This window comes from Populus euphratica, unplaced genomic scaffold (genome assembly GCF_000495115.2).
Source record: "Populus euphratica unplaced genomic scaffold, PopEup_1.0 scaffold32.1, whole genome shotgun sequence".
Taxonomy (NCBI): Eukaryota; Viridiplantae; Streptophyta; class Magnoliopsida; order Malpighiales; family Salicaceae; genus Populus; species Populus euphratica.
The window spans coordinates 1,433,709-1,461,620 of NW_011499861.1; the positions used below are offsets into that span (position 1 = coordinate 1,433,709).

The window sequence follows — 27,912 nt, forward strand, 5'->3', positions numbered from 1 at the left end:
TATCCGAAACTATGGATTGGGGAAGACCATACAACTTGAAAATCTCGTTAAAATAGAGTTTTGCAACTTTGAAAGCATCTTTGCTCATAGTACAAAGAATAAAATAGGCCATCTTAGAGAAGCGCTCGACAACTATAAAAAATAGAATCATGTTTCTTTGCAGTAAGTGGAAGCCCAAGCACAAAATCCATGCTTACATCTTGCCATGAGTAACTGGGAATGGGCGATGGGGTGTAAAGACCAGTATTTTATTTTTCTATACTTAGCTAGTTAGCAAGTTCAACATTGACTTACCAATTTGGCTATATCTCTTTTCAAATTAGACTAGAAAAAATGATGTTTCACCCCTTCGATGGTTTTATTCCTTCTAAAATATCCTTAGAGACCTCCAGCATGAATCTTCTATATTAAAAATTCACGTACAAATGTTTTCAGGATACAAAGCTTATTATCCTGAAATAAATATCCATCTTGAAGGTGATAACCATTTATAACACGGTGATTCTCATCCTTCATTGTCAAGTATATTTCTCTAAATTATGAGCAAGATTCATACCCCACTTTAAATCTCTCAAATCTTGTGACTTCAACATTCATTACACACAACAATGTTATCCAATGATTTAAAGCATCAGCAACTTTATTCTCTATTCTAGATTTATGTTTCAAAATAAATGAGTATGTTTGCTCAATGACCATTCCTGTGATTAAGCTTCTTTTGGGAGTTAAGATAGCAAAGGGCCTCATGGTCAGAGTAAAGAATAAACTCTTATGGTAACAAGTAATGATGCCAATAGCGCAAGGTTTGAACCACCGCATAAAACTCCTTATCATAAGTTGAGTACTTTTATTTTGCCTCATTACGTTTCTCACTAAAGTAGGCTATAAAGTGACCTTCATGACTAAGTACCCCACTTATACCGACTCCCAAAGCATCACATTCTACTTCAAACACTTTAGTAAAATCAGGTGGCTGTATTATTGGGGCCTTCGTCATCTTCTTCTTAACCTCCTTAAATGATTTATTAGCTTCTTTGCTCTACTTAAACTCATCTTGTTTCAAATAATCTGTAATAGGCAACATGATGGTGCTAAATCCCTTGATGAAATGATGATAGAAATCACAAGCCCATACAAATTATGAACCTCATGAATAGTCTTAGGTTCAGGCCAATCTACTATCGCTTGAACTTTCTAGGGGTCAGTAGAAACTCATTTCCATGACATTATAAACCCTAAAAAAAAAATTACGAACCTCATGAATAGTCTTAGGTTCAGGCCAATCTACTATCGCTTGAACTTTCTAGGGGTCAGTAGAAACTCATTTCCATGACATTATAAACCCTAAAAAACCACTTGATCCGTAAAAAAGAAACACTTTTTGACATTTGCAAACAAACTTGTCTTTCTTAGGGTGGTACAAACTTGAATAAGATGATTGAAATGCTCTTTCTTGGTTTTGCTATAAATAAGAATATCATCAAAGTATATCACCAAGGAATTTCCTATAAATGGCTAAAGCACTTGTGTCATTACTCTCATAAAAGTGCTTGGTGTATTGGAAAGGCAAAAAGACATAACTAGCTATTCATATAAATCATATTTTAGTCTTAAATGGCATTTTCCACTTATCTCCCAGACGGATCTTAATCTAATAATACCTACTCTTCAAGTCAATCTTAGAGAAGATCTGGGCTCCTGCCATCATATTTAGCATGTCATCCAATCGAGAAATTAAAAAACGATACTTGATTATAATGCTATTGATGGCTCAATTGTCTACACACATTCTCCATGATCCATCTTTCTTAGGTGTTAATAATGCAGGTATTGCACAAGTATTGCACAAGGGCTTAAACTCTTTTGTATAAATCCTTTTTGTAATAACTCACATACTTGCCTTTGTAACTTAACATGTTCACTCAGATTCATCCTATAATGAGGCAAGTTTGGTAATGTGGCACCAAGGATAAAATATATGGCGTGTTGAACATCACGTATAAGGGGTAAAGTATCAGGTAGTTCAGAAGAAAAAACATCTAGAAATTCTTTTAACACTTCTTTTACCTATTCTTAGATAAATTATACTAGTCAAAGAATTGATCCATGTCACGGATCCATCTATCAAAGATTCACGGGGTCAAGTTGACCCTTAAAAGTTGGGGTTTCTACCTTAATATGCCTCATAACTCGCTTATAAGGGTCATCGTAATTGTGATGACCTTGATTGTGATTGTATTGACAGTTTCTAGGATGAGCTGGTCTTTGACGATAATCATTGGAATGCTCACTATCGTTAGGGTCAACAAGGTCATTGTGACCCTAATATTGGTTATGGTGGCGATTCCTGTGAGGAACTGGTCTTTGAGGATTCCTATAGTTGTCATTAGAATGCTCACTCTCACTAGATTATTTTACTTGCAAAGTTTCTATGGACTCCATTCTCCCAGAAAGGTTGTTCATTTGATAGGACATATTGCTCATTTTTGTTCGCATAACAACATTACTAGAGTTTGGGTCCATGATAGTTATGACTTCTAGATTGTGTATTAGACGATCGTTATATAAATGCATACAAAAACTAATCATAGGACTAAGATCACAAATAACACTTGCAAGTAAAAACGTAAAATAAAATTATAGCTGATAAAAATAAAAAATAAATTTTATTTTTTTTATTTTTTTTTAAAAATATTTTTTTTATTATCTTGGAAACTAAGTAATGACAGATTAAACCAGGAACATGCGCAAACAAGCAATGCTAGTTCTCTAAATGCACACAAGTAATCCAAACACAATGTTTCAGTTTTTCCACTAATTTAACCAAGCTTCATAATTAATTAAGAGGATCAGATGTTCAATGCTAAACAAGCTTAAAATTAAGGTAATTTAATTTAAAGGCAGGATATGTAATTTAGTTATGGACAAGCATAAAAAAATAATATTAATGTTAAATCTTGGTTAACAAATGTAAAAGCATACCAGGAATGATGATATTCAGTGGGTAAAAAAATTCATGACCAGGTGATGTGGCAATGCAGGATGATGTAGTAGAATATGCTGACGTGGCTACTGACACAGATGTTTCTCGGCGTGACACAGATGTTACTCGGCATGATGACATGGTGCTCACGTGGTAGGGTTAATTATTTTGGGAGCTTTTGTTTCTATCTTCTCTACCTTTTGTGGTTTATTGTCGCTGCTGTATGCGATGGCGCATGAAGCGAGGCTTCGTGATTCTACTTAAGTCGGGCAGTGTGAGGGAAGAGGTGGTGGTATCTGTGGTGTCACTGCTGGACGAGGGCCTATTGATCAGTTCTTGTTACTGAAGGCAAGAGCATTGTGGATGGTGGTAGACAAAGATTTGTTACACTGCCCTTGCTGCAGTAAATCACCAATCTATGCTAGCTGTGGTGGGTTTATGGGTGGTTGTGACTGGTGGTTTGTGACACTGGTTTGGTTGCTGAAGCTGAAGGTTTGTTGTAGAGGTGACGCTGGTTGATGTTGGAGGTAGTAAATTGACGTGGATTTGTGGGCTGATGCAATGGTCTTCTCGATCGTGGTGTGTATGCTACTGTGATTGGCTGAGTCGCCAGTCATGGTAAGGGCGCCACTGCTAATGGCTATCATTGATGATGAACAGTGATAATTTTGATTTCAGCGACTATTTGCTGGTGGAGAAGATGAACAGTGTTTCCCCTTTTTTTTTTCAATCAGAACAGTAGAGTGTTTTTTTAGATCGAACCAGATCTAGGGTTAAGCATAAATATATAAACCGTTTAATTGTAAGAACAATCAAAAGTCATGCTTTGATACTAAATTTGATGCGAGATAATAAATAATAGGAATTAAAGTAAAAAAAGAAGCTTTAGAGAAAGAAAAAAGTTAAAAAAGAGAGGAAAAAGGATTGAAGATATGTAAAGTCAACAATATTTTCAATAATCATCAAAATTATCTCATAAAATGACAGAAGAACATGTAAATAGTAAACCCTAAAACATCTTGTTATTGGGCTCGGCCCATCAAATCAAATTGTTTAACATAAAAATATTAAATAAATAAAATAACAATGATACAGGTCTAAATGGACTAAATTAAATAACAATAAGATAGACCTAAATAAGCTTAGTTTCCCAACCAAAACGTAATAGGTTGGGTCATCCTATGTTGTCTTCGTCCATATACTTGTGTAGTTTATGATGTAGGTCTGATGTCCCCACCAATTTTCCTATTTTTTATGTGCTAGTTTCATACCAATCATGTGTGTGTCCATATATATATAATTCTAAAACTGATTCGAAAGTATATATAGATTATTGGATTACTAGGTTGGTTTGTATCATTTATAATTATTAAAATAACATTATTTTTTATAAAAAAAATTATTTTAGTCAACTAAATCAAATTTAATTTGTCAATTAAGTTTTATTAAATCAATATCTTTTTGTTCAGCTTAAAATCTAATTCCCATAATTGTAAATTGCTAGTTTTTCATGTTAACGTATTAAGTTAGGCTTATAAGTGTTAATAACTATAATTAATTTTGCATAAAATACTTATGTTAATCAATTAATTAACATAAAATATTTTATAATCAATTTATAAATTTAGTTGGATAAATGTTTCAACTTCATGAATCTTGTTGAATAACAATTACAAAAGTAACAACAAAAATAATAAAACCATTGCCATTTCATCATCATCAATTCATTATTAGTTACGCCATCATTTTATTTACTACACATTTTTACAAACAAAATGTTTTAAGTGAAACTAGGCATAGCACGAAGGAGAAGGAGAACATGAGAAGCAAATGAAATCACCCATCGTTTTGTTCTCTTTACATGGCTAAACGGAAAATGCAAAAACCATTTTTTATTTTCAATTTGGAGCGGAGTCGGTGTTAAACTTGTGCCCGCAAGTAACTAATTTGAATGGTCAAGAGTTTATGAGTCATGTAGTTGGTGGCGCGTGAAATAACAACAAGTGTAATTGAGGTTATTTGCGTCAAACAAGAGCCGTCGTTTTAGGCTTCAGAGGAAAGTACGGACCCCACTAGTCAATAGTGGAATTTTCCCATGCGAGTTCTTAACATCACCGGCGACGTTCCATTTTTAAGCCGCAAGATTTAGAAGGCAGCCATTTTTTAAAGCCTTGGCACTAGAGATCCAATCTTTAGACACGTTGCTTCTCTTGCGTCACTTCCGTTCTTGTAATTTGCAGGGCTTGGTTGTGGCGTCGCCTCAACGCCAACTGGAACTTTTTGAGACATCCAAGTGGGTGAAAAAGAAACAGCCTAGGGTGGGCCCCCGGTTTATGTGCTTCGAGAGGGAAAAAATAAAATATGGTGATAATTTTCGAAATTTATGACTGTAAGAATGACATTATGTCTTATAACAACTGAAATGTTAGGTAAACAAGGAAAATCATATCTCATGTTAAAATAAAAAAAAAGATTTTGTTGTATTTTATAAAATAAAAAATATCAAATCAATAGATTTAGTGTTAAAATAAAGATTCAGAGGGAAAGCATACATGTACAGTGACACTGGTATTTGGCATCTCTTGTTAGGATATACAATTAATTTGATTAATAAGTTGCATTTGAATTTTATATATATATATAGATATATAAGTCTACAAATACTTTATCTTATTTGATAAGTAGTTGAAAAATTATAAATATTTGACCAATCTAATCTGAAATTCATTTCAAAACTCCATTATGAATATTTGACCAATATATATATATATATATTAACCTAATATTACTCTTTAATACTTTATTAAATAATATTAACAAATAAATATTCAAAATACAATAAATAAGATATAAATATTTTTTTATTTGATGAATAGAATATACATTAGATTATTGTTCATGCTACATTGCCAGGTCAGATCAATTTTTTTTACATAAAAAAATATTTAAATATTATTAATGTATTTTTTAGCAGAAAATTTTTTTAATTATACAAAAATTACCTTATTATGATATTATTAATGTATTTTTTAGCAGAAAAAATTTTTAATTATACAAAAATTACCTTATTATGACTTGATTGACTTTAAAAATATGAAGACAACCCTATGACAAATAAGAAATTAGTCCAATTGAAAAAAAATTAAAACTATTTTTTAAAAAAAATATTAAAATAACAATATATTAGATTGATTGGATCAAATTTGGTTAACCTTCTAGATTCGCTACCTAGATCATGAGACTTTGATAACCCAATAAAAAACAAATAAAAAAATTACTAAACTTATTTATCAGCCAATTTAATATTGAATGATGAAATTAAAAATAAAATTCAATTAAACTTGTGACCCAAGTTGACTTACCAAACATGGATTATAAGACTAGATACCTCTTAAAAGCAAATCATAGTAAATTATAAAACTCAATTTCTAATCAACTTATTATTAAATGATGAAATTTAAAAAAAAAATCAATTAACAAAAGAACATAAGAAACCTCTTAATTCAATTAACTAAACTTTTTAATCAAGTCATGAGACCAGAATAACCTTATAGAACAAAAACCAATACAAGTTATGAAATTTAATTCATAATCAATTCAATATTAAAGAATAAAATTAAAAAAAAACTAAAAAAAGAAAACTTAAGTCATTTGGCTTTACCCACGACTCTGATTATAGGATTGTGATAACTCTATAGAAAGAAAATTAAAAAAATCAAATCAAATCAAATTTTCAATCAATCTAGTGTTGAAGAATTAAATTGAAAAAAATAACAAAAAAATTATTTGAGTTAACATGGGTTAACTTATCAAATTGAGGTTAAGAGATCAATATAACTTCATAGAAAGCAAATAAAAAAATAAAGTTTAATTATTAATGAACTCAATTTTAAATGATAAAATTTTTAAAAAATATTCAATTGAAAAATAACAAAAAACATTGAGTCAATATAGCTAACTTGCAAAACCTAATATTCGAGTTATAAGATAATCTAATAGAAAACAAATCAAACAACAATTATATGACTTAATTTTTAATTAATCTAATATTGAAAAATAATGTTAAAAAAACAAATTAAAAAATAACCCGAGTCAACTCGACTAATTTGTAAAACTTGTAATTCAAATCATAAAATTGAAACAATTTTATAAAAAATAAATTAAAATATCTAGTAAATTCCATGTAGGAGGATAAAATGTTTTTCTAAAAAAAAACAAAGTTAAAATTTCATAGGATGAAAGAAAAAAAAAACCTTGCTATTTCAGTATTAATTGCTTCCAGTGAAATATAAAGGTATTTTAATATATGTTAGTAATTATTTGATTAATATATATTATAGAAATTCAATGTGGTTGTATTCACGGTTATCACTAACATCACTTTTAGATGGCTACTTGCATTGAAGGGTAGATTGGCATACTTCACTCGTGGCTAAAAATGGAAAAGGGCGTGGTCGCTCCTTCAGTTATGTTTTAGGTTGTCCAGGGATGCAGATGCTTCTATTTTTAGGTGTTTCCTTAAGATCCTGTTTATTTAAAAAATATTAAATTAATATTTTTTTAATATACTAATATTAAAAATTAAAAAAAAAACAAAGAAAAATTAAGAAAAAATAGTTTTTTTGAAAAATCAGCTTACTACAGTCACAAACATGCTCCAGAGCATCTCCCCTTCCATGCCATTACTCGAGTTAAGTAGCAGCACATGATATCCATAGAACTTGGAACTAGGAGTCTTGGACATCACATGGCTTCACCTACTTGTCTTCTGTCACTGGCAGAGAAGAGGGGGCTCTTCTTCTTCAAAAGAACAAACTTGAAAAAAACCTAATAAACTATGGATGTAAAGGCTGCAGAATACGCATCCAGGCGAACTGGTGCGCTGTATGCATTATTCACTTGTCTCTTCTGTGAGCAGAATGTCTGGATGACAAGGTTTTTTTTAAAAAAAAATCTACAGCAGGAGACACTTCAAATTAGTTGATCGAAAAAGATTCTTGCAGTCTCACGGCAACGCCTTCTTGGCTGGTTTTTGGCCCCATGAACTACTTTAATCAAAATCTTTACGAGAAAACACTCGTAGATTATTCTTGGGTGGTATATTCCTACATACTGGATTTAGTATTGATCACACTCTGTATTTTTTTAAAAAAAAAAAAAATTGCAGACACACCACGGTTTAAAAAAAAAAAAAAATTGCAGACACACCACGTTGTCTTTTTTTTTTTTTTCTTTTTAATCTTAGGTTTTCTGATACGAGCTTTTTAGTTCAAGTAACCTTCTTTGATACCCTGAAAGCTATAATGTACTCGATTTTGGTAACTGAGCAAGAATTTGTATGGGAACGTGGTGATTATAAATATTTGATTGTTTATTTGAAGTTATTTTTTCATATTTTTAAATCATTTTGATATGTTAGTATTAAAAATATTTTAAAAAATTATTATTATTATTATAATACTAAACTCATTTTAAATTGAAATGATTTTTTTGTTTATTTTTAAACCTTTTCTAGCTCTTCAAACAAAACACTCTCTAATTGTTATTTTAAATTGTTTTAGTACTAAAAACTCGAACTCCTTCATCGTGATCTTACCTCCTCCGCACACCAATAATATATCTTGTGTTTTTAAGATTGTTGTTTATGATTTTTTTACTTAAAAATATATTAAAATAATTTTTTTATATTAACACATCAAAATTATTATAAAATATTTTAAAAAAAATATTAATTTGATATTTTTTCAAAACAAAATCACTTTTAAAAAATATCTAAAAATAAAAACATAAATACTCCCAAAAACACCCATGATCTTTGAGTATTTAATAATGTTCTTGGTTGCTTTCCAGCAAATCTCACCTGGATTTTTTTTATATCAACTTTCACTACTTGATGCATTAAACAAATTCTTAAAAGGAAGACAACCACTTATATTTTATATGTAGAAATAAAGTTGTATATATATTAGACTTGCTATTAGAGATATTTAGTTTATCTTTATAAAAGCATACTAAATAATAGATGTCTAACAAAAATCTAAAATTTATACATGTTTAAAACTATAAATACGTTTTAAATATAAATACGTGAAAGGATAATTGAAGACAACATGCTCTAAACACAAATAATAATAGAACTCTAATATGCATACTAAGGGTGTGTTTAGTATTGCGGTAACTATTGTGGTTGTGGTTTGAAAAAAGTTATTTTATAAACAGTACTTTTAATTGAGGTTGGTTTGAAAAAAATATATATTTGGTTAAAACTGTTGTTGAAATTAAGGTAGAAGAAAAAATAATTTAATGTGTTTAGTTAATAATGCTTTTGAAATTGAGGTTATAAAATAATTTTAAAAAATATATATTTAATATTGATGGTTTTAAATTTAAATATTGTAGAATTAATTACTCCTATTACATCATGAAATAAAAAATATTTTATATAAAAATATTTTTTATTATTCCATTAAACTATTTATAATTCCATTACGTACAAAATTCATTCGATAAGAACTACAGTTTTCATAAATTTTTGAGTGTAAATAAAATATTATCAGGTATAAAATTGATATTATAGTACAAGTGAATTTAATTTACTCTATAATAATTTTTTGAGAAAAAAATATTGTCCACATCATAGTGCAAGTGAATTTAATTCACTTTAAACTAGTGTTTTTTAAAAAAATATTAAAAAATTTAACACATAAAAAAAAAACATGAACATTATAAGAGAATTGTACTATTCATGCAAACAGTGCAAGTGAAACATTAATTGAAAAAAAATGTATAATCTTACACTCAATGCAATGAATGTCCTTTAGAAACAACAGAATTAAAATGATTGAAGGATGAATATAAAAGACAAAAGCTATAGAGACAAAAAAAAAAAAAAAACATGAACAGTGCTCTAATGAATTGCATTGTTCATGCTAATTACACTGTTTAGTGAACAATACAAATTGTAATTAGAATGTACAGTGCGTGAAAAGCATGAATTTATTGCTTTTCATTACCTGCATTCCAAACGTAAAAAATATATGGGACCCATGAACAATAACTTATGGGATCCATAAACAATAATTTACTTTTTTTTCATTATCAAATAGTTATCGACTGCGTTTTCAATGAAACGCAACTGCAGCTGCGTAGTCAAACACCATCTAAATATATACTCAAATTTGCAATACATATAAGATCAAAGTCTTAATATGCATACTAATAATAAAAACAATAGTGCTTGAATTTGAACAAATATAAGTACTTTCTTGGTAAAGTATTTTAAATGACTAGAGCTTTTATTATTTTCAATAATTAATTGTTTATTTTAAGATTATATTGCTCATCACCTGTGCAATTAAAATATTTGTAATGTATCTTTCAAGATCCTAACAATATGATATTGGTTTTAATGTATTTTTAAACAAGGTTTTTGAATGAAAAGATTATGTGACTTAAATATCTCTCATAAAATGAACCCCAGCTTCATATTTGGAAAAAAAAATCAAAGCATAAAAAGTAGAAGAAAAACATTAAAAATAAGGTGAAAAAAAATGTGTAGAATTTGAAGATTTTTAAGTTTTAAACTCTTTATTCATCTATTTTTTATAATGAATTTCGGAAGCTAAGAGGTTAAATAATCAATAAAAAATAATTTTTATCATTATTAATAGTTAATTAATCATTATAAATCAAGAATTATATATAGAAAAACTAAGAGTTTTTTGGATGAAAAAATGAAGAGTTTTTAGAGATTATTTTTTTATTCACTATAATTTGTTTAATTTAAATAAATTTCCAACATTATATTGACAAAATATGTTTGATTTTTTTAAAAAAAAATTATTAGGATTGCAGAACCAAATAAATAGAACTACCACGGCAAATAGAAAAAAAAAATTACACACGGACTAAATGTTTTATATGATTCGGCCATGCTTATGTATGTTCATGAATAAAAAGGAGAGATTCTCACCATGACTAGAAGCATTACAATTTAAATTACTTTTAATCCTCGTTTCAAGCATGTGCATTAAATCTTTCATAGCATAAAATGATGTTCTATGTATTAAAATAACGAAATTAATCAAACATATAAACATAACATTAATATATATCAAACCAGATTACCATAAAATGTTCTTATTTGATAAAAGATTATTTCAAACCATAGCAAAAAAAAATAAAATCAAGTAGAAAATAGTTAACGTAAATAAAAATAAAGTATACACAAGGAAGAACCTTTAGAAATCTCATGATACTCTTTTATATTTTACAGACAGATATTTCACAAGTCAGTGTATAATGTCAAGAAACAAATAAAAAGTGCTTCACCGATCAAAGAAAAAAAATATATGACCAAAATTTTTCTAGAACAAATCAAATCTGGTGATACCTATGAAAATAATAGTGAAATTTTAATATAAAAGTTATAAAAATTAATTTTTTTAATTTGATTATATATCACGTCTAATTTCATGCAAATGTTTAGTATTATTACTTATGAAAATTATAAGTCAAAGGCCTTTCATCTAAATAATAAAAATATAATATATAGAATTGAGTGTATTTATATTTTAGATTTGTTTTTTAAAGATTATTAGTTTGAGTTTTATAAATTTTAAAATTATTAAAAAATTATATGATAACCAACTTTAAAATTTATAAAATTAATCAAGTTATATATAAGTTAATTCAAATATTTACATTAATAATAAAAAAACTATAATATATAAGGCCATGAGCCTATGAGAATATCTCTTAAGCTGGGTCGAGTCGATCAGTTATTCGAGACAACAAAAATAAAAAACACTCAAGTGCTTCCCAAGCGAGACTGGAGAGTATTTTGATAACAAAAATAACCAGTGGGTTTAGGCATCATGCCCAACATGAGAGCTTATTAAATAAGCAGGCACAAAAACAACACATTCGTGAAAGCCTAGAGGACAAAGAAGCTGTTTGCTTGCGATTTGTGCTGTCTGAGAAACATGTGATACATGCTTTTTTACGAGGTTTGCCGTGCAGTATACCTCTTAAAAAAACGTACTTTAAATACCGGGCGCATCTCTTAAACAAACATGCCCTTAATACTGGATATCAAGAAAGGCAAATGCCAGATTTTTCAAGGGCATTTACTCTCTCTCTCTCTCTCTCTCTCCCCTGAAGATAAAGGATATTCACAAGCTAAGAACCCCCCCAGGTAAGAAAAAAAATTCAGAGACATCAACAGACATGAAGCTGGTTTTCGGTCTTATTTTCTTTTATTATATTTGAGATTGTGATGTGGGATATTTTTTAAAGTATTTTTATTTAAAAATATATAAAAATAATATGTTTTAAATTTTTATAATAGCACATAAAAATATTAATTTTTTTTTAAATACAATTCATCAAAACTACCACAAATGGTCTAGCTTTTCCCAAGTTAGCCATGCTTTTTTTAATTTTCCTGGTGAAGTGATATATGAATCAACAGGATTGCACCAAAATAAAGTACTAAAAGTAGCCGGCCTATTCTTCACTGCACTGCACTGCACTATCACGTCACGGCTGTTGTGAGTCCAGCTGTCTGGCTATGGCCTGCCACCATTTTCTTAACCACCAACAAATACAGTATAGCACAGTCCCATTTTAACTCGTGATGCTCTGAATCGAGGTACAGGCCCATTCCGTGAAGTCATCTTTTCAAGACCCACATGCTAGCCCAGACCAGTTGAGGACATGCACTTTTTAACGGCGTTTAAGTTTTCCGTTAACATCCAGCAAGAGCACCTGACGACGACACGTATTAGTTAATTATAGTTCACAGTTTCTTCCTCCTCCTGCTCCTCCTCACTATTTCTTCTCAAAAAATCTTGACCTGCTGTGTCTCTGTCCTTCGCATTCGCAACATCTCCTTAGACACTCAAAATCACTTTTAAAAGCCCTGATTTCTCATGTAAATATTCAGATTCAAAACCCTTCTCTTCTCCAAAAAAAAAAAAAACCTCCGCCCCCACAAACATTGCTTCTAATCCTCGCTCCCAAAATTCCAAAAATAAAATCTCACAGGATTTAACAAAAAAAATCAAAATCAAAATCCGGAAATCCCCATTTCTGATTCCAATTTGAAGGAATTAATTAGGGTTCAATGGATCAAAACCACAACGAATCACATTCCTACAACAATCTAATAACGAACAAATCATCTTCATGGCTCGAAGTCCGGTTATTCTACGTAAGAATAACTCCTTGCGTCATCGAAAGCGTACCAGGCCACCTAACCCTTCGCCATCTCGGTCGTTCAATCAGCACTCCACTTGAAATCAACGGCTCAAAAATCCCCGCTGCTGATTCCGCCTCCTTAACCCTCCGTCGCGACCGCCTCACCAAGGAATTGTCAGAGGTCACGTATGTTAGCACGGACAGCGTGCGAGTCACCTGTGGGGTTGAATTCGAAGTATTGGTTAACAAGGATATGGTTTTGTGTGGGTCGTTGGAGAGGATTGAAACAACATCGTGGGGGAATAATGGGAGGGTGGGGGGGCTGGAGAATGATGCGAAGACAGGGTGGTGTTTAGAGTGCTGTGTGGCGACAGGTGTTTTCGAAGGGAAATCGGTGTTTAAGTTGGGGACTTCGGCGCCCGTGATCGAGGTTTATATTGCTGGGTGTTGTGGAGGTGTTCCGGTGATTTTGACGAAGACCATTTTGGTGAGTCCGAGGAAGAAAGTATCTAGGTATGCGATGCTTGATGCGATTCCAGAGGATGAGGAGCTGGACAATAGGAAGCAAAATGGTGTTATTAGTAATGAGTTGGTTCGACAACGCAAAGTTCAGGTAAATTTATCTTGTTTTCGTTAATGCACCTCTCTTTGTTTGGAATTTTAATCGGAAATACAATTATTGGAAATTAAGTTGTTTTGTTCTAGAGAATGTTAAGTGAGGAAATGCAGGTCTTTTGCTGTTGTGTATTGGTTGTTATATTGCAGGGAGGTGCAGTTGTGAGTGTTGTGGGCTTTTGTTTGATTGCCTTTTGTAGTAGCTTAATGTGAATTGAAGTTGCCCGAGTTGAGTTAATTCTGATTATGAGTTTCTTAAGTTTTGTATATCGCAGCTAATGTGGATTTTGATGTTGATTTGTATGGTTTTAAGTCGTAGTTTTGCAATGTGGTCAAGGGTCAGTGCATTAGATCTGCTTGTCCTTGTTCTGAATTGTTTCCTGTGAACCTAAAATTGCATTACGATTTTTGTTTTCTTAATCTACCATGGGCACCCACTTTTTTGCATTTTGTGAGAAGCAGATTCTTGAACTACTTGATTATTTGGTGAGAGAGAGAAGGTAGCTAGTAAGACCATGATTGGCACACGCAAGCAAATGGAATGAAAAAACACCTGTTGCCATTAAGAATCTGAAAATTTTGGATATACTCAATTTTGTTTAACTCAATATCTGTAATACATGATGGGAAGTTAATTTAGATCTCAGGGAAGGCCAGGGAAGATGTTAAGATGATAGTATACAGCAAGCATCTCCCTTCTTGTAATTATTACCCCTCGTTTAGGTGTGTCAGTCAATGACATTGTGCGCAACTGGGGAGGTGATCATAAATGAACTGGATTGTGTGCTTTTATCTTATCGAAAGAAATCATGCAAATGCATGTTGCTCAAAGGAAGGAATAATTGTCTTCAAGATATTCAACTGTGGATCAGCCGTAGAGCTTGTTGAGGACATCTTTTTTCATGTTTTAATCAATGTGAATCCATGATGTGAATAACTGCTCAGGTTCAGTGCTAGGACAAGCATGATTCTATTTATCTAGGAAGGTTTTCTGATGATGTGTTTTTGGAAAGGTTATTGACGCTTCAGTTTACTTGGAATAGCACTCCCTCATTTATAATTTGTGTTATTCCAGTTGTCTCATTAATATCACCCCCTCCTTGTGCAGATTGCTGAAGCTGAAGGTGACGATGGCTATGATTCAGATGATAAAATCGGAAACAGGTGCTACTCACAAGACATGTATTATGGTGAGGATGGACAACTTTCATGGTTTAATGCTGGTGTCAGAGTTGGTGTTGGAATTGGCCTTGGGATGTGCCTTGGTGTTGGGATTGGTGTAGGACTGCTTATGCGCTCTTATCAAGTAACTACCCGGAATTTTAGGAGGAGGTTTTTATAAACTTCCATCTAATTGCTTGCTATCGTCTATGAACAAAAACAGTTACAAATCTTTCAGAATTTAGAAGCACGTCTGTAATATTGCTCAATGTATGATGTCGAAGATGTGGAACAGATAAGGCAGGCTTGATCTGTTAAGCGTGAGTTCTGGTAAATGGCGTGGAGCTTGTACAGTATATTTGTTTTGTAGTTTTAAGATCTTTCTTGACAAGGAGACCAGCTTAAAGTTCTTCCTCTCATTCCTCCAGTTGCTTATCAGACCATGATTTATATTGGTCCGCATGGATGTGATGCAAATCTGCTTGCATATTTGGACTAGCCGAGTTTTGGCGTAGGCTGTGGAGGGATTGACAGCTTCAATCGTCTGATTAAACCTGCAATAGACGTACAGACCTGTTCACAGGCCTGCATGGGTTTTTGGTGGTGTGAGCGTGCCTCTCTAAAAATGCACATATTTCTCTGAGTCTTGTAATATATTTGTGTAGCTCACTATCTCCGTGCTGGAAGTGTAACGTGGTTTTTCTTCTTTTCTTTCCTTGCTTCCAATCTAAACTGCTGCTCATTTTTGCATTTAATTAATTTGTTCCAAGCTGCTTGTTGCCCTTCTGAAATAATGTAAAGTGTTTTTAACCACATATGGGAGTGTTGTTATTTTGGTGATCTAATGTTTGCTATCTTCTGGGGAACTTGGAGGCATTGAGCCAGGTATTTATTCCCATTTAGCCTTAGGATAGGTCCTATGAAACCCTAGTTTTTTATGCTCTTATGCAGGACTAGATATTTGAAGTCTCCTCTGGTACTCTATGATTCGTGGACATCTTTTGTGAACGAAGATTTTTTGAGAGGCTTCGGTTGAAAATGACAACTGATAGCGAAGTCTTCTGGTAATAGTTTTTTGCTTTATAATATTTTTTTATTGACTTATACAAAATGTTTGATATTGTGACGTGGGATATTTTTTAATTAAAAATATATTAAAATATTTTTTAAAATATTTTTTTATTTTTTATTTTAGTTCATTAAAATTATTTAAAAAATATTAATTTGATGTTTTTCAAGTTAAAATAATTTTAAAAACACTTTAAAAAATAGTTCATAACACAAAAATAAATAGTCATGATTTTTTTTTTATTTTAACCTTTAATATTAAAAATTACAACGTGAAATTTCATAGTGTTTTTAAGGAAAATTAACTTGCATCATTTTGCTTTACACTCTGGCTCTGTTATTACAAAAATAATCCGTCAACAAAATATTTCTGTAAGCGAAAAACACAACTTTTTTTTTCCCTTTCATACACTCACAATTTCTAGTTTAAACAACAAAATTTCTCTAGAATTTGTAAAAATCTCAGCTTAATTAGACCTGAAATTCAACAATATCAAAAGTTTGCGGATTTGGAGTAAAAATGAAATCATCCTATCAAACTGCCTCTCTCTCTCTCTCTCTCTGTAATTAAAAAAAATCCCAAAATCAGAGAAATAATAATAAAATCCTTAATTCGTGAGCTAAAAATCAAATTCAACATCAGAGACTGGTGTGTGGGTACAATTATCCACGGTTGTTAGAAAGAGGAAGACGAAAGACTGTGCAATGGTTATGGAGTTGAATTGGATGAGAATTAGTGTTTTGGGTTAATGGAGGAGGGCAAGGAAGATGGGATGAGTGATTGTGCCTGCTAGGTCTGGTAGTGGGTTAGCTCGGGGTTAATGAGTTAGAGATTATTGATGAAGGCTTGTTACCTTTCTTAAATATCTGGTGCTTTCATATTTGGGTAGATACGCTGTAATCTTCTCTTATGGAGTAATTGAAAGTAAAGTAGTGATTGTCTTTTTAAATATTTTTATTCATAAATATATTAAAATAATATATATTTTTTATTTTTTAAAAATAGTTTTTTATATTAAAATATCAAAATAATTCAAAAAAATAATAAAAACAATTAAATCAAAGAATCAAAATTTATCTAACTTCATTTATAACGCAATACGAAATGAGTGCTTGATTTTTTTTACTCATAAATGAATTAAAATGGGCGCTTTGTCCATTCCTACTAGTATATAAAGCGTACATTTTATTTCTTTGACTCTGACTGTAATAAAAGCAATGAAAGCAAATTGGGGTTGCCTTTTTTTAACAGCGTACGACGCTCTTTCTCCTCTTCGTATTCGTATTGATGATTTTATATTAAAACCATAAAAAACATGAAAAAACATTAGATATAATTTATTTCCGGTTCAAACTTTTTTTTTTTTTGTAAAAATACTATTAACGAAACATATTTAGATAAATTTTGTTATCAAACATTAAAAATAACTAAAATGGAAATCAAGAAATCATAATAAAACATATGAAATTAAAATGATGTTTTGATGGTTGAATTGAACTAGTTTCTTATGAATTTTAAGTTATTTTGGATTTAAATGTGTTTGGAAATATAGCAGTGATTGCTTTTTAAAATATATATTTTTTTGAAAATGTATAAAAATAATATATTTTTTATTTTTTAAAAATTATTTTTAATATTAACACATTAAAATATCTAAAATTATCAAAAAAATATTAAATTTAAATAAAAAAATTTCAAATTTTCTTAAATATATTTTTAAAATGCAAAAACAAAAATAACCTCATCCTTTACCATCCTGATACTCTGAACCATTTAAAATTGGACCCTCCCTTTGCATATTTGCTTATTTTTAATGAAAAAACATAATATGATATGTCTCTCAACTATCTATAAAATTATATAAAAATGCAATTATTTCCTTTCTCCTTTTTTGTTTTCTTCTCTTTTCTTTTTCTCTTTCTTCCCTTTCGCTTCCTTCTTTCTCTTCCATGTCATCCAATGCCATGACCATACCATCTTTAAACACAAAGTTGCAAGCCAAGCAAACTATACAAAACTAGATTTCATTTTCCCTTTACAATATTTCATTGTTGTGTGTCTATAGGCTTTTCAAACGAGTAAATTTATATACCATAAAATCTCTCTCAAATACTTGAAATTCATACCCCAAATCCATCAAATCTCCGTTAAAATATAGGAAAAATAATAGCTAAAAAATAACTCTTTACAGTATATTTCACCCTAAATTTCTATAGAAACAACATATTCAACAATAGCATCCATACATTAACCACAAAACTAAAATGAAAATTAGAGTGAATTTAAAACACCAACACCAATACTATGTCCTTGTCATCCATCACTGACAAAACCCAGAACAAATACTCTTGCCCAGAACAAAAAACCAACATTGAAACGAAACTTTGCCACAAATTATTTTCAAACCAAACACGTAAACAACAACAATAAAGAAAAATCCACTCACTTTCACTTCGCAGCCATCCTTGCAATAAAATCTTCGTATGGGGTCCTGCATCAACTTCCCTACCCCACTCGTCAACCTCCACCAACTCTTGACTTTTCTCTAATACTTGATATCAATGAATATAAAAATAATAACATTATTTTGAAAAATCCATTCTCATTTCTTTTTTTTATTTCCACCTCCTTCCATGAAAATAAAGCCGTGTAATTTTTATTTTCATTTTAACTAAACACCTACAAAAAACAAATAAAAAATGAATTCTCACTATTCGCCTTTTATTGCCATGCACCTTGAAAGTGTAAAAATGAAGGTTTTTTTTGGCCCAGTGTAGCTCCCAACGAGGCTCTTGACTTTTTTTTATTTGGAACAAAGGCCAGTTATTGGTAAAATTCACGTAAAAGAATACAGATAAAATTCAGGCTGGTAATATGAGAAGTCCCTTTATTTTTTTATTCTCTTAATGTGGCCCTTCGTTAATTATATTTTTTAATATATCCTTTTATTTATAGTATGCATGTTTTTGCGTTTATTTTTTTTATAAATTAATAATTTTTTTCTTTAAATTATATGTTTTTTATATAATTTTAGATCATTTTGATATATTAATATAAAAAATTTAAAAAATATTATTTTAATATATTTCAAATAAAAAAATATTTTAAACAATAACTATAATCTCAAATACCATCTAAATCCTTCATTATTTAAACAAGCTTTTTTTTTTTATTTAAATTCAAATGTTAAATATCAAGTTTGCGGGACAAGTGACACCCATCACTTGTTCTTTCTCTTTTACTTAGGTTAAGTTAGCTTAACCTGTTTATTACCTACAACTAAATATAAAACTGTGATAAGATTATCTCAATTTATCATCAAAATTATGTTTTAAAAACTTGTTTGGGAATATAATTATTATTGTTTTTCAAAATAATTTTTTGTGTTAAAATAAATGTTAATAATTTTTTATTTTTAAAAAATTATTTTTAATATCAGCACATAAAAATAATTTAAAAATATAAAAAACATATTAAGTTGAAATAAATAAAAAAATTAAATTTTTTTAAAATGCTTTGAAAATGCAAAAATAAACCTGCAGCAAAACCAAATTACAAAAATCAATAGATAGAAGGTCATTATGCAAAGTTTTTAAAGAGTAAACTAGACAATTTTACTTCAATTCTCCAAAAATCAAATAACATGCAATGACAGACAAAAGCCAGGTCATCATTACAATTTTTTTTAAAAGTATTTTGATTTAAAAATATATTAAAATATTATTTTTTATCATTTATAATTCTTTTGATATTAATATAATAAAATATTAAAAATTTTAATTAAAAATAAAACCAAATTAAAAAAAAAAATAAAATAAAATTAAGAAACCTCAGAGCCTTGAGGATATTACTGCAAGTTTTCGAAAACTTGAAGAACCAGGGGTCAGATCTAGTCTAGTCTAGTGCCTAGACCAGCAAGGCACATTTCACCCTCTCCAATGACATAGGAAGCAAAAACGAACTAACTGAAAAAACGACACACCATCGTCTCTCCTTCAAGTTTCATTTCACAACAAAAGAAAAAAAGAAGCTCCCTCTTCCTCCTCCTCCTCCTCCTCCTCCTCCTCCATTAAACCCCAAAGAATGCCCCATATCCTCACTTTAAACCCTAACTTGAACAAAAATTGTAAATGAGCGCCACGAATAATAGATCCTCAACGACAATGTCACTCCACCACCGTACCCCTAACCCTCCTCCCCCACAACAAAATTTCCTCCCTCTAGTCGTCACTCTCAACTGCATCGAAGATTGTGCCATCGAACAAGACTCCTTATCCGGCGTCGCTTCAATCGAACACGTTCCTCTCAGCCGTCTCTCCGATGGCAAAATTGAATCAGCGGCTGCCGTCCTCCTCCACTCTCTCGCTTACCTCCCTCGCGCTGCCCAACGCCGTCTCCGTCCTTACCAGCTTATCCTATGCCTGGGATCGGCTGACCGAGCCGTCGACTCGGCTCTCGCTGCCGATTTGGGCCTCCGGCTTGTCCACGTTGACACTTCTCGAGCCGAGGAGATCGCGGACACGGTTATGGCTTTGTTTCTTGGCTTGCTTCGCCGGACGCACTTGTTATCAAGACATACGTTGTCAGCTTCGGGTTGGCTTGGCTCGGTACAGCCTCTTTGTAGAGGAATGAGGAGGTGTAGAGGTCTGGTATTGGGCATTGTTGGTAGATCTGCATCGGCTAAGTCTTTGGCTACTAGAAGCCTGGCTTTCAAAATGAGTGTGCTTTATTTTGATGTGCATGAGGTATTTATTTGTGCATTTTGTAAAATCTTAGTTATTCAAGCTGTTTAGTTAAGTGTTGATTTCGGAGCTAAAGATGTTATCTTTAGATTGTTTTTGTTGCTTGTGAATTAAATTGAAGAAAATTGTTATTTTTTCAATTGATGTTTAATGTTAGAGCGACTCAAAACTTCCGTGTTTTGTTGATGTAATTGATTTATGGGCATATGAGAAATGAAGTTCACTTTGATGCTTTATGAGGTTTATGTGGAAAGAATACATTTTGTTTCTGTAAATAGTTCCAAATTAGTTGTTTATGGGGCCTGGTGTTTACTTATCTTTGTTATGGAAAAAATAAAATAAAATAAAAATCTTGATAAAGCATAAATGATGCTATATTTGATAAGCTGGGCGCTTTCTTATAATGGCATTTGGAAGATGCAATTCGGGTAGGATTGAGAAGCATTCTGTTAGAAGTTGTTGAGTTGTGGGATTTGACGTTCTTTGAATTGTAGCTGCTCTCTAATTTAATGCATTGAGTTGCTTTGTGCGCCTTTCTGCTTTCAATTTCTGGTGCACAGTTTATTTGTTCTTTCAACTTGGACCTGCTCTTTGTTCACTTTTTTTCCCAAATCAAATTATGTAGGGGCCAGGAATATTAAGCAGGTCTTCTATTGCATTTCCTTCAGCTGCTCGAAGAATGGATACTCTTAATGATTTGCTAGCTGCTAGTGATCTTTTTTCACTTCACTGTGCTTTAACTAATGAAACTGTTCAGATTATTAGTGCAGAGTGTTTGCAGCATATAAAGCCAGGTACATTACTCTTACTCATTTTAAAAAGTTTGCAATAAATTATTTCCTGTTGGTATTTATGTTGAAGGAACCACTTTTGCTTCCTTACAGGGGCATTTCTTGTGAATACGGGCAGCAGTCAGCTGCTGGATGATTGTGCTTTAAAGCAGCTTTTGATTGACGGGACCTTGGCTGGTTGTGCCTTGGATGGTGCTGAAGGACCGCAGTGGATGGAAGCATGGGTACGTATGATTTATGAATCGGATCACATTGTTATTTTTAGGGTATCTATAAGCAGTTTGAAGGACATGTGTTATTTCATGGTATCTATAACATTTCATGGACAAATTTGAAATGTCAGTTACTTTATAATTAATTAATAAACTACCCTACCCCCTCCTAAATAACTAAGTTAGTTGGGTTGGGTTGGTTGACAAACACGTCTAGTTCTCTATGTCTTGTATCGGTATAGTGGTAATCAAATTGCTAAGCACTATCCACTCTTTCCAGTTTAATTGAAAAAAGGTTGTGTGGAGTATAGGTATTCCTATATGTTGCCCCTCTCCCTCTCTTCTAATCACTTGATTTCTATTGTTCTGAATCAACCATTGCACTTTTGAGCATGCTTGTTTCTTAAGAAATCTCTATTCTTTTCTAACTTTCAGTTACTTGATTATGGATCGGAATAAAACCAAACTCTTTTTCCATGTTTTAGAGGATAAAGTCCCTCAGGTGGCATTTGGTTATTGTCTCGAGACAGTAGAGATGAAGGCAATCGAGATAGATACCTGCTTGGTAGTGCAGACAGGGGTAAAAACTCATTTTTGAATTTGTATCCTGGATAAAATTTGAGCCAATTTATGTACCTCTAAAAAAATGACAGACGGGACATGTCTTAGACACATAAATAATAATGTTTTTCCAAAAATGTCCTTGAAAACATTTGAAAATTGTCATCTCTATTTCCAACTTAAGATCCAAACCATTAATTTTATAATATTCAATTTCTACCATCGAATTTGAAAAAGAAAAAATAAAAGAAAAAATCATAAAAATAAGAAAAATATTAAGAAGAGAGAATAAGGAGTAGACAGATAAAATTTTGGCTAGATAGGATCCAACCACAAAACCAGTCAATACTGCCTTCAAAAGAAAATGCTCATCATAAGGAATTCATAGACACAAAAATTATACAATTTTGTCACAAGGTTTGAGAGAGAGAGATTCGAAGTTTTATATCTAAATATTTTAAAATTGATTTGCTGGTTAATTTGTTTTTTAAGATAATATTTGTGTTTAGAAGGTTTAGGTGAGTGTTATATGTGTTTTTCCCCTAAAAAACAGCCAAAAAGTGATTTTTTCATGGTGGCCAGCGCACCTGCTGGATTCCAATAGTCTCCCAAGAAACATGCGAGACTTGGTAAAGAAGATAGACGACATGTCATTTTCCTTCCAGCTTGCATGTCTGGGCTGTGTCCCAGCGCAGGCACACCTGAGCCTGGTTTCAGATTGAGGCTGGATGATTCTTCTTCTTTATATATATATACCCATTCCATTTTTTTTATATATGTATTTTTATGTTAAAATTTTCTTTATCATTCCATCAAATTAAAATTGAAGAAAACTAACTGGCTAAAGTAGATTATAAATTCTCTTAATTTATATTTACAAAAAGAAAAAAATGAATTAGCCAAAGTAAATTACAATTATTAGACATTTATTAGATAAATAATGTTTTTTCTAGAGTTACATAAAAATCAAAATAATTAATAATTTATTGAATGAATAATTTTTCTGAAATTGAAATAAAAATATTTTTATTTTTAGCATAATGTGAAAGGAAAAGAACTATATTCTTATTATTGACAAATTATTGAATAAGACATGAGTAATAATGAAAAAAAAAATTGTCTAGTGTTTTAAATGTGTCGTATAAAAACAAAATAATACAACAGTAAAGAGTTCTTCTACATTTTGTATTGTCTTGTATATCATCAACCAAACAAACACTTTATCTTGTGCATTACCACCAAAATAACTCCATCTTTACCCCTGTTCCATCTCCATCTCAACTCCTTTGTATTGTTCTCTCTCATCCCTTCTGTCTTTGAACAAAAACCAATGCTAGCTTATTGTTACACTTCCTACCTAGATATCATATGCTGAGCAGCAATTGTTGAGGTCTCAAAGCTTTGAACATGCTCTAAGATTTTATGTGAATGCTGCATGATATTTAACTCGGAATACAGCATCTCCTAGTCTGAGTGATCCATCCCATAAACTATTGCTTCAGGTGAAAGAGATGCCCAATGTATTGATACTTCCACGCAGTGCAGATTACAGTGAAGAAGTGTGGATGGAGATAAGGGACAAAGCCATCTCTATACTGCAGTCATTCTTCCTTGATGGGACTGTACCAAAAAATGCCGTTTCTGACGAGGAAGAGGAAGAAAGTGAAACAGGTGAGGAAAGCGATCAATTTCACAGACAAGACAAAGAAAGTTCGCTGCTGGATTCTGTTGTTGAGCAATTGACAGATGATATTCAGGTAACTCTAGAAAGCTATCACAAAAAAGTCATTAGTCAATCAATAGAATCTACCAGCAAAGCTCAGGTTTCTGGCATGTCTCAAAATATGGCCACAAGACCTGAAGGAAGACGGAACCGATTAGGCAAGAAGGCAAAAAAAAGACATGGCCATCAAAAATCCCAACAGAAATCAGATGATCATTCTCAGTTAGAGAAAGAAATTAGTTCACATCAAGAGGATGATACTGCTATGAGTGGCACTGATCAAGTGTTAAGTTCTGGTTCTCGTTTCGCATCCCCCGAAGACACAAGGAGTAGGAAAACACCGATAGAATTAATGCAAGAGCCAACTTCTGGCCAGCTTTCAAGATCAGGCAAGAAGCTCGGTGGAAAGTCTGACAAGCTTCTAAAAGATGGGCACATTATAGCTTTATATGCAAGAGATCACTCTGCACTCCATGTCTCCAGGCAAAGAGTTAAAGGAGGTGGCTGGTTCCTGGATGCTATGTCAAACGTGACAAAAAGAGACCCTGCAGCACAGTTCCTTGTTGTTTTCAGAAGCAAGGTTTGTTTGGCAGAAATTTTTCCTTGCTTTTCTGTTGTGTAATTGGGAATGGGTTTAACTGATGAGTTAGCTGATGTGTTTTTATGGATACATTTTCTGCAGGATACAATTGGGTTGCGCTCTTTTGCTGCTGGTGGAAAGTTACTGCAGGTACTTTATATCTTGTAAGATTGAGTAGCTAGAGAGTGCTGCTGTGCTATATGTTTAAAAGTTACTGCTGATGGAACTAATATCTGCTCCAAGTTCATGTCCTGGCAAGTTGTGATCATTATATGGTCAAGCTTCTTTTAACTAGCTTTGTTCCTTTTCCTTGGCTGATAGGGCCTTCTTTATACATGTTGAGTTCTCGTAAAATGCTTATAACTGGGGCATACTTAATGTTTGTATCTGTTGTGGTACATAGATATCTTTATTTTTATTGTATTGCTGCGTTATGGTGGTTTACTCTAGGGAAGTGGACTTTTGCTCTGTAAAATCAGATTTTGGATTTGACTATTTTGTGGGTTGCATTTTTTTCAAAGAACAGGATACATGTTATTATTGTTTAATCAGGCATTGTATTTGTTCTCATTGTGATCTTTATTCTTGAAGAAAAATAAAAATTGCATTTAAGAGCATGTCCATCTTTGATCCATGTCCTGTTTATTTTCCAGCATGATTGAATAAATGCATAACTTGCAAATATTCAAGTATCTTCATATTAAATTAAATGTAATTATTTGGTTGCCTGGGATTAAGGTTGAATTCTATCTTGAAAATTGCAGATTAACAGAAGAACGGAATTTGTCTTTGCCAGTCACAGTTTTGATGTTTGGGAGAGTTGGATGTTGGAAGGTTCTTTGGAGGAATGCCGGCTGGTTAACTGTAGAAATCCTTTGGTACTCTCTCCCTCTGCATTAAGCTGCAAGATAATTTTCCTCCAACTGTCTTTAATTCTGTTAAGCATTAATAAACAGAGATTTATAGTGGTTAATTATAGCCTTGCTAAAAAATAGCAGTGGTTAGATGTTTGCTAAGGTTGATTGTTCAGTTCCGCATTTTTATGCACAGGGGCATCAACACACAAGTAGGAATTGCATGAAAGTTGATAAATATGTCATAACTAACTTACCATCCCCCTTCCACCCAGCACATGCACAGAGAATACAATTCCTGCACCTGTCCTTTCTCTCTGAATTGCCTTAATTTGCATAAAAATTGCAGGCTGTTTTGGATGTACGCATTGAGATTCTGGCAGCTGTGGGAGAAGATGGTGTTAGTCGTTGGTTAGATTAAATTGTGCAAGCAAGAGTTGAGAAACCCAACCTTTTTACCTGCTCATTTCATTATCCTTCTCAGCTGCCAATTATGTTATTCATCTGAGGTTTGTGTTTCCTCAAAACAATCTGTAAAGCATTCTTTTCCTTTTTTTTTCCTCACTGGTTTTGTAAGTTATCGGCTATATATGCACCCGTTACCCGTGGGATGTTTGGCCTTCCGCTGAAATGAATGTACTTTATAATTTACGAGAGCTGTCCATTTTTTCTTCAAATTAATGATTGTTTCTACTTTAATGAATTAATGAAACTCCATTAGAGTGTCCATTTTGGTGGTAGGTACTTGTCAACCAATGCTTTATCATCATCTCTAGCTTTAATGGTAGCTGCATTTGCGTTGTTGATTCCGGGCTTGTGAAGTAGTTCTTGACTGGTAAGAACTTGTAAATTCGATAGATGAGTTCACAAGGCATGAAATAGTTGATTCAGGTTTTATGTTTAATGATGCCATAAAAACCTTGATGGCCGTGAAGTCAGAATATATTTTTAAAAAATCGATGTGTAAATTGATCATGATTTCTTCACCTTCTCTTTGTAATGTTTAATTAAATGCACCCAGGCCATCTCAAAAGGCTAGGGCTAATGGCTAATTGCAGCATGCATACAGAATTTTCTTTTAGGGTCAGAATACATAAAGACAGATGCTAATGGTTATATCTTATGTCCGCAAGTATCAAGGTTGTAGACCTTGCCGGTTAGGTTTTGCAAGTTCTTCCCTAGTGACCTGCAAAATCTTAGATTTGGAATGATATAGCCTTGAAGGTAACGCCCGATCCAGCTGGTCCTTGATATAATAGAGGCTAGAATATCCAATCGCCTGCAAATTGCAAAGTGAAATCTCACATGGTTTTTCGGAGCCCACAACATCGCTTGAGACAGCGGAAAACTATGGGGACAGGAAAGCTTCTGCTGTCATCATTCATATAAATGCGCTTAACACCTCCTTCCAATCAGTGCCTGCTGGTCTCGTATTGACCATTTAAATGATCAAAATAATTGCTTAAAATCTCTTACTCGTATTTCATAATTCTAATTTTAATCAATATTGTTTGCTATCAACCAATGTGTTGAACTAATAACACACCATCTTCTTCTGATGCTGGGGAAGCTGAGGACACATCTCAGGTTCAAATCATACCATCGGTTGGTGTCTATCTTTATTTTCTATTAGATGCTACATAACAAAGCTCAATTTCTGAACAAAGCATCCAGATAGAAACATCTACGAAAATCTTATTTCTTGCAACCATTTCCTGGATCCTATAACGTAGGAAACAGGCTCGTTTATTATCATGATCAACACTTTCTTATTGCCTAAATATGCAGCATGTTGCCTTGGATACCTTGTTGCCGGTTGCTACAAGGGTATTTGTTCAGAAAGTATTTGTGTGGTCTTCAGTCAATACAGCGACTAATAGAGAACAATTTCTTGGCGGTTTTCGATGAATAACTGGTGATACCAGTTGAACTCCCCTTTCAACCATATTGTATTTGCTAGTTCCAAGTTCTAATAAGCATAAATCAGCATTTCACATTATTATATTAGTTGATTAACATAAACTAATTGTGGAGCAGAATTTACTCTTTCCTCCTCATAAATCACTGTTCACTTGAACATTAATTTTGTTTTAAATTTTATTCTTTAATATTGAATTTGTTTATTAATTTGTTTATTCTGGTCCAATGATATAAGTTATGCATTTAGAGGATTGACTCGAGTTTTTTTTAGTTAATTTATTTTTTTAATTAAAAGAAACTAAAACCTTCTAGAAAAGTACTGTAACTCCATATTTATTGATAGTATTCACTAAAATGATGAAATGATATTTTTGTCCCTCCACCCAAAAAACTTAAAATAGACTTATAAGGGTATTGAAATTTTATTGCATGATCTATTTTTCATTATAAAATAGAGCAAAAAAAAAATAGAGATTTTTTCTTTTTGATTGCATATTTAAA

General features: G+C 31.9%; 1 protein-coding gene across 3 annotated transcripts; it reads left to right on the forward strand.

Moving 5' to 3' along the window:
* The first annotated feature begins 12,762 nt into the window (after positions 1–12,762).
* Positions 12,763–27,551, forward strand: LOC105124834 (C-terminal binding protein AN-like). 3 transcript variants are annotated; one of them, XM_011024977.1, is made up of 9 exons: positions 12,763–13,796; positions 14,907–15,130; positions 20,164–20,773; positions 21,396–21,564; positions 21,655–21,785; positions 23,837–24,637; positions 24,740–24,787; positions 25,402–25,515; positions 25,841–26,216. In XM_011024977.1, the coding sequence occupies exons 1-9, from the start codon at positions 13,110–13,112 to the stop codon at positions 25,910–25,912; spliced, it is 2,856 nt and encodes a 951-aa protein (XP_011023279.1). In that variant the 5' UTR covers positions 12,763–13,109; the 3' UTR covers positions 25,913–26,216. The 3 variants fall into 3 exon arrangements, 1 of the variants encoding a protein (XP_011023279.1); XR_842128.1 differs by lacking the exons at positions 12,763–13,796; positions 14,907–15,130 and adding exons at positions 26,233–26,326; positions 27,280–27,551 and having other exon boundaries at positions 19,901–20,773; positions 25,841–26,000; XR_842127.1 differs by lacking the exons at positions 12,763–13,796; positions 14,907–15,130 and adding an exon at positions 26,233–26,572 and having other exon boundaries at positions 19,901–20,773; positions 25,841–26,000.
* The last annotated feature ends 361 nt before the right edge of the window (positions 27,552–27,912 follow it).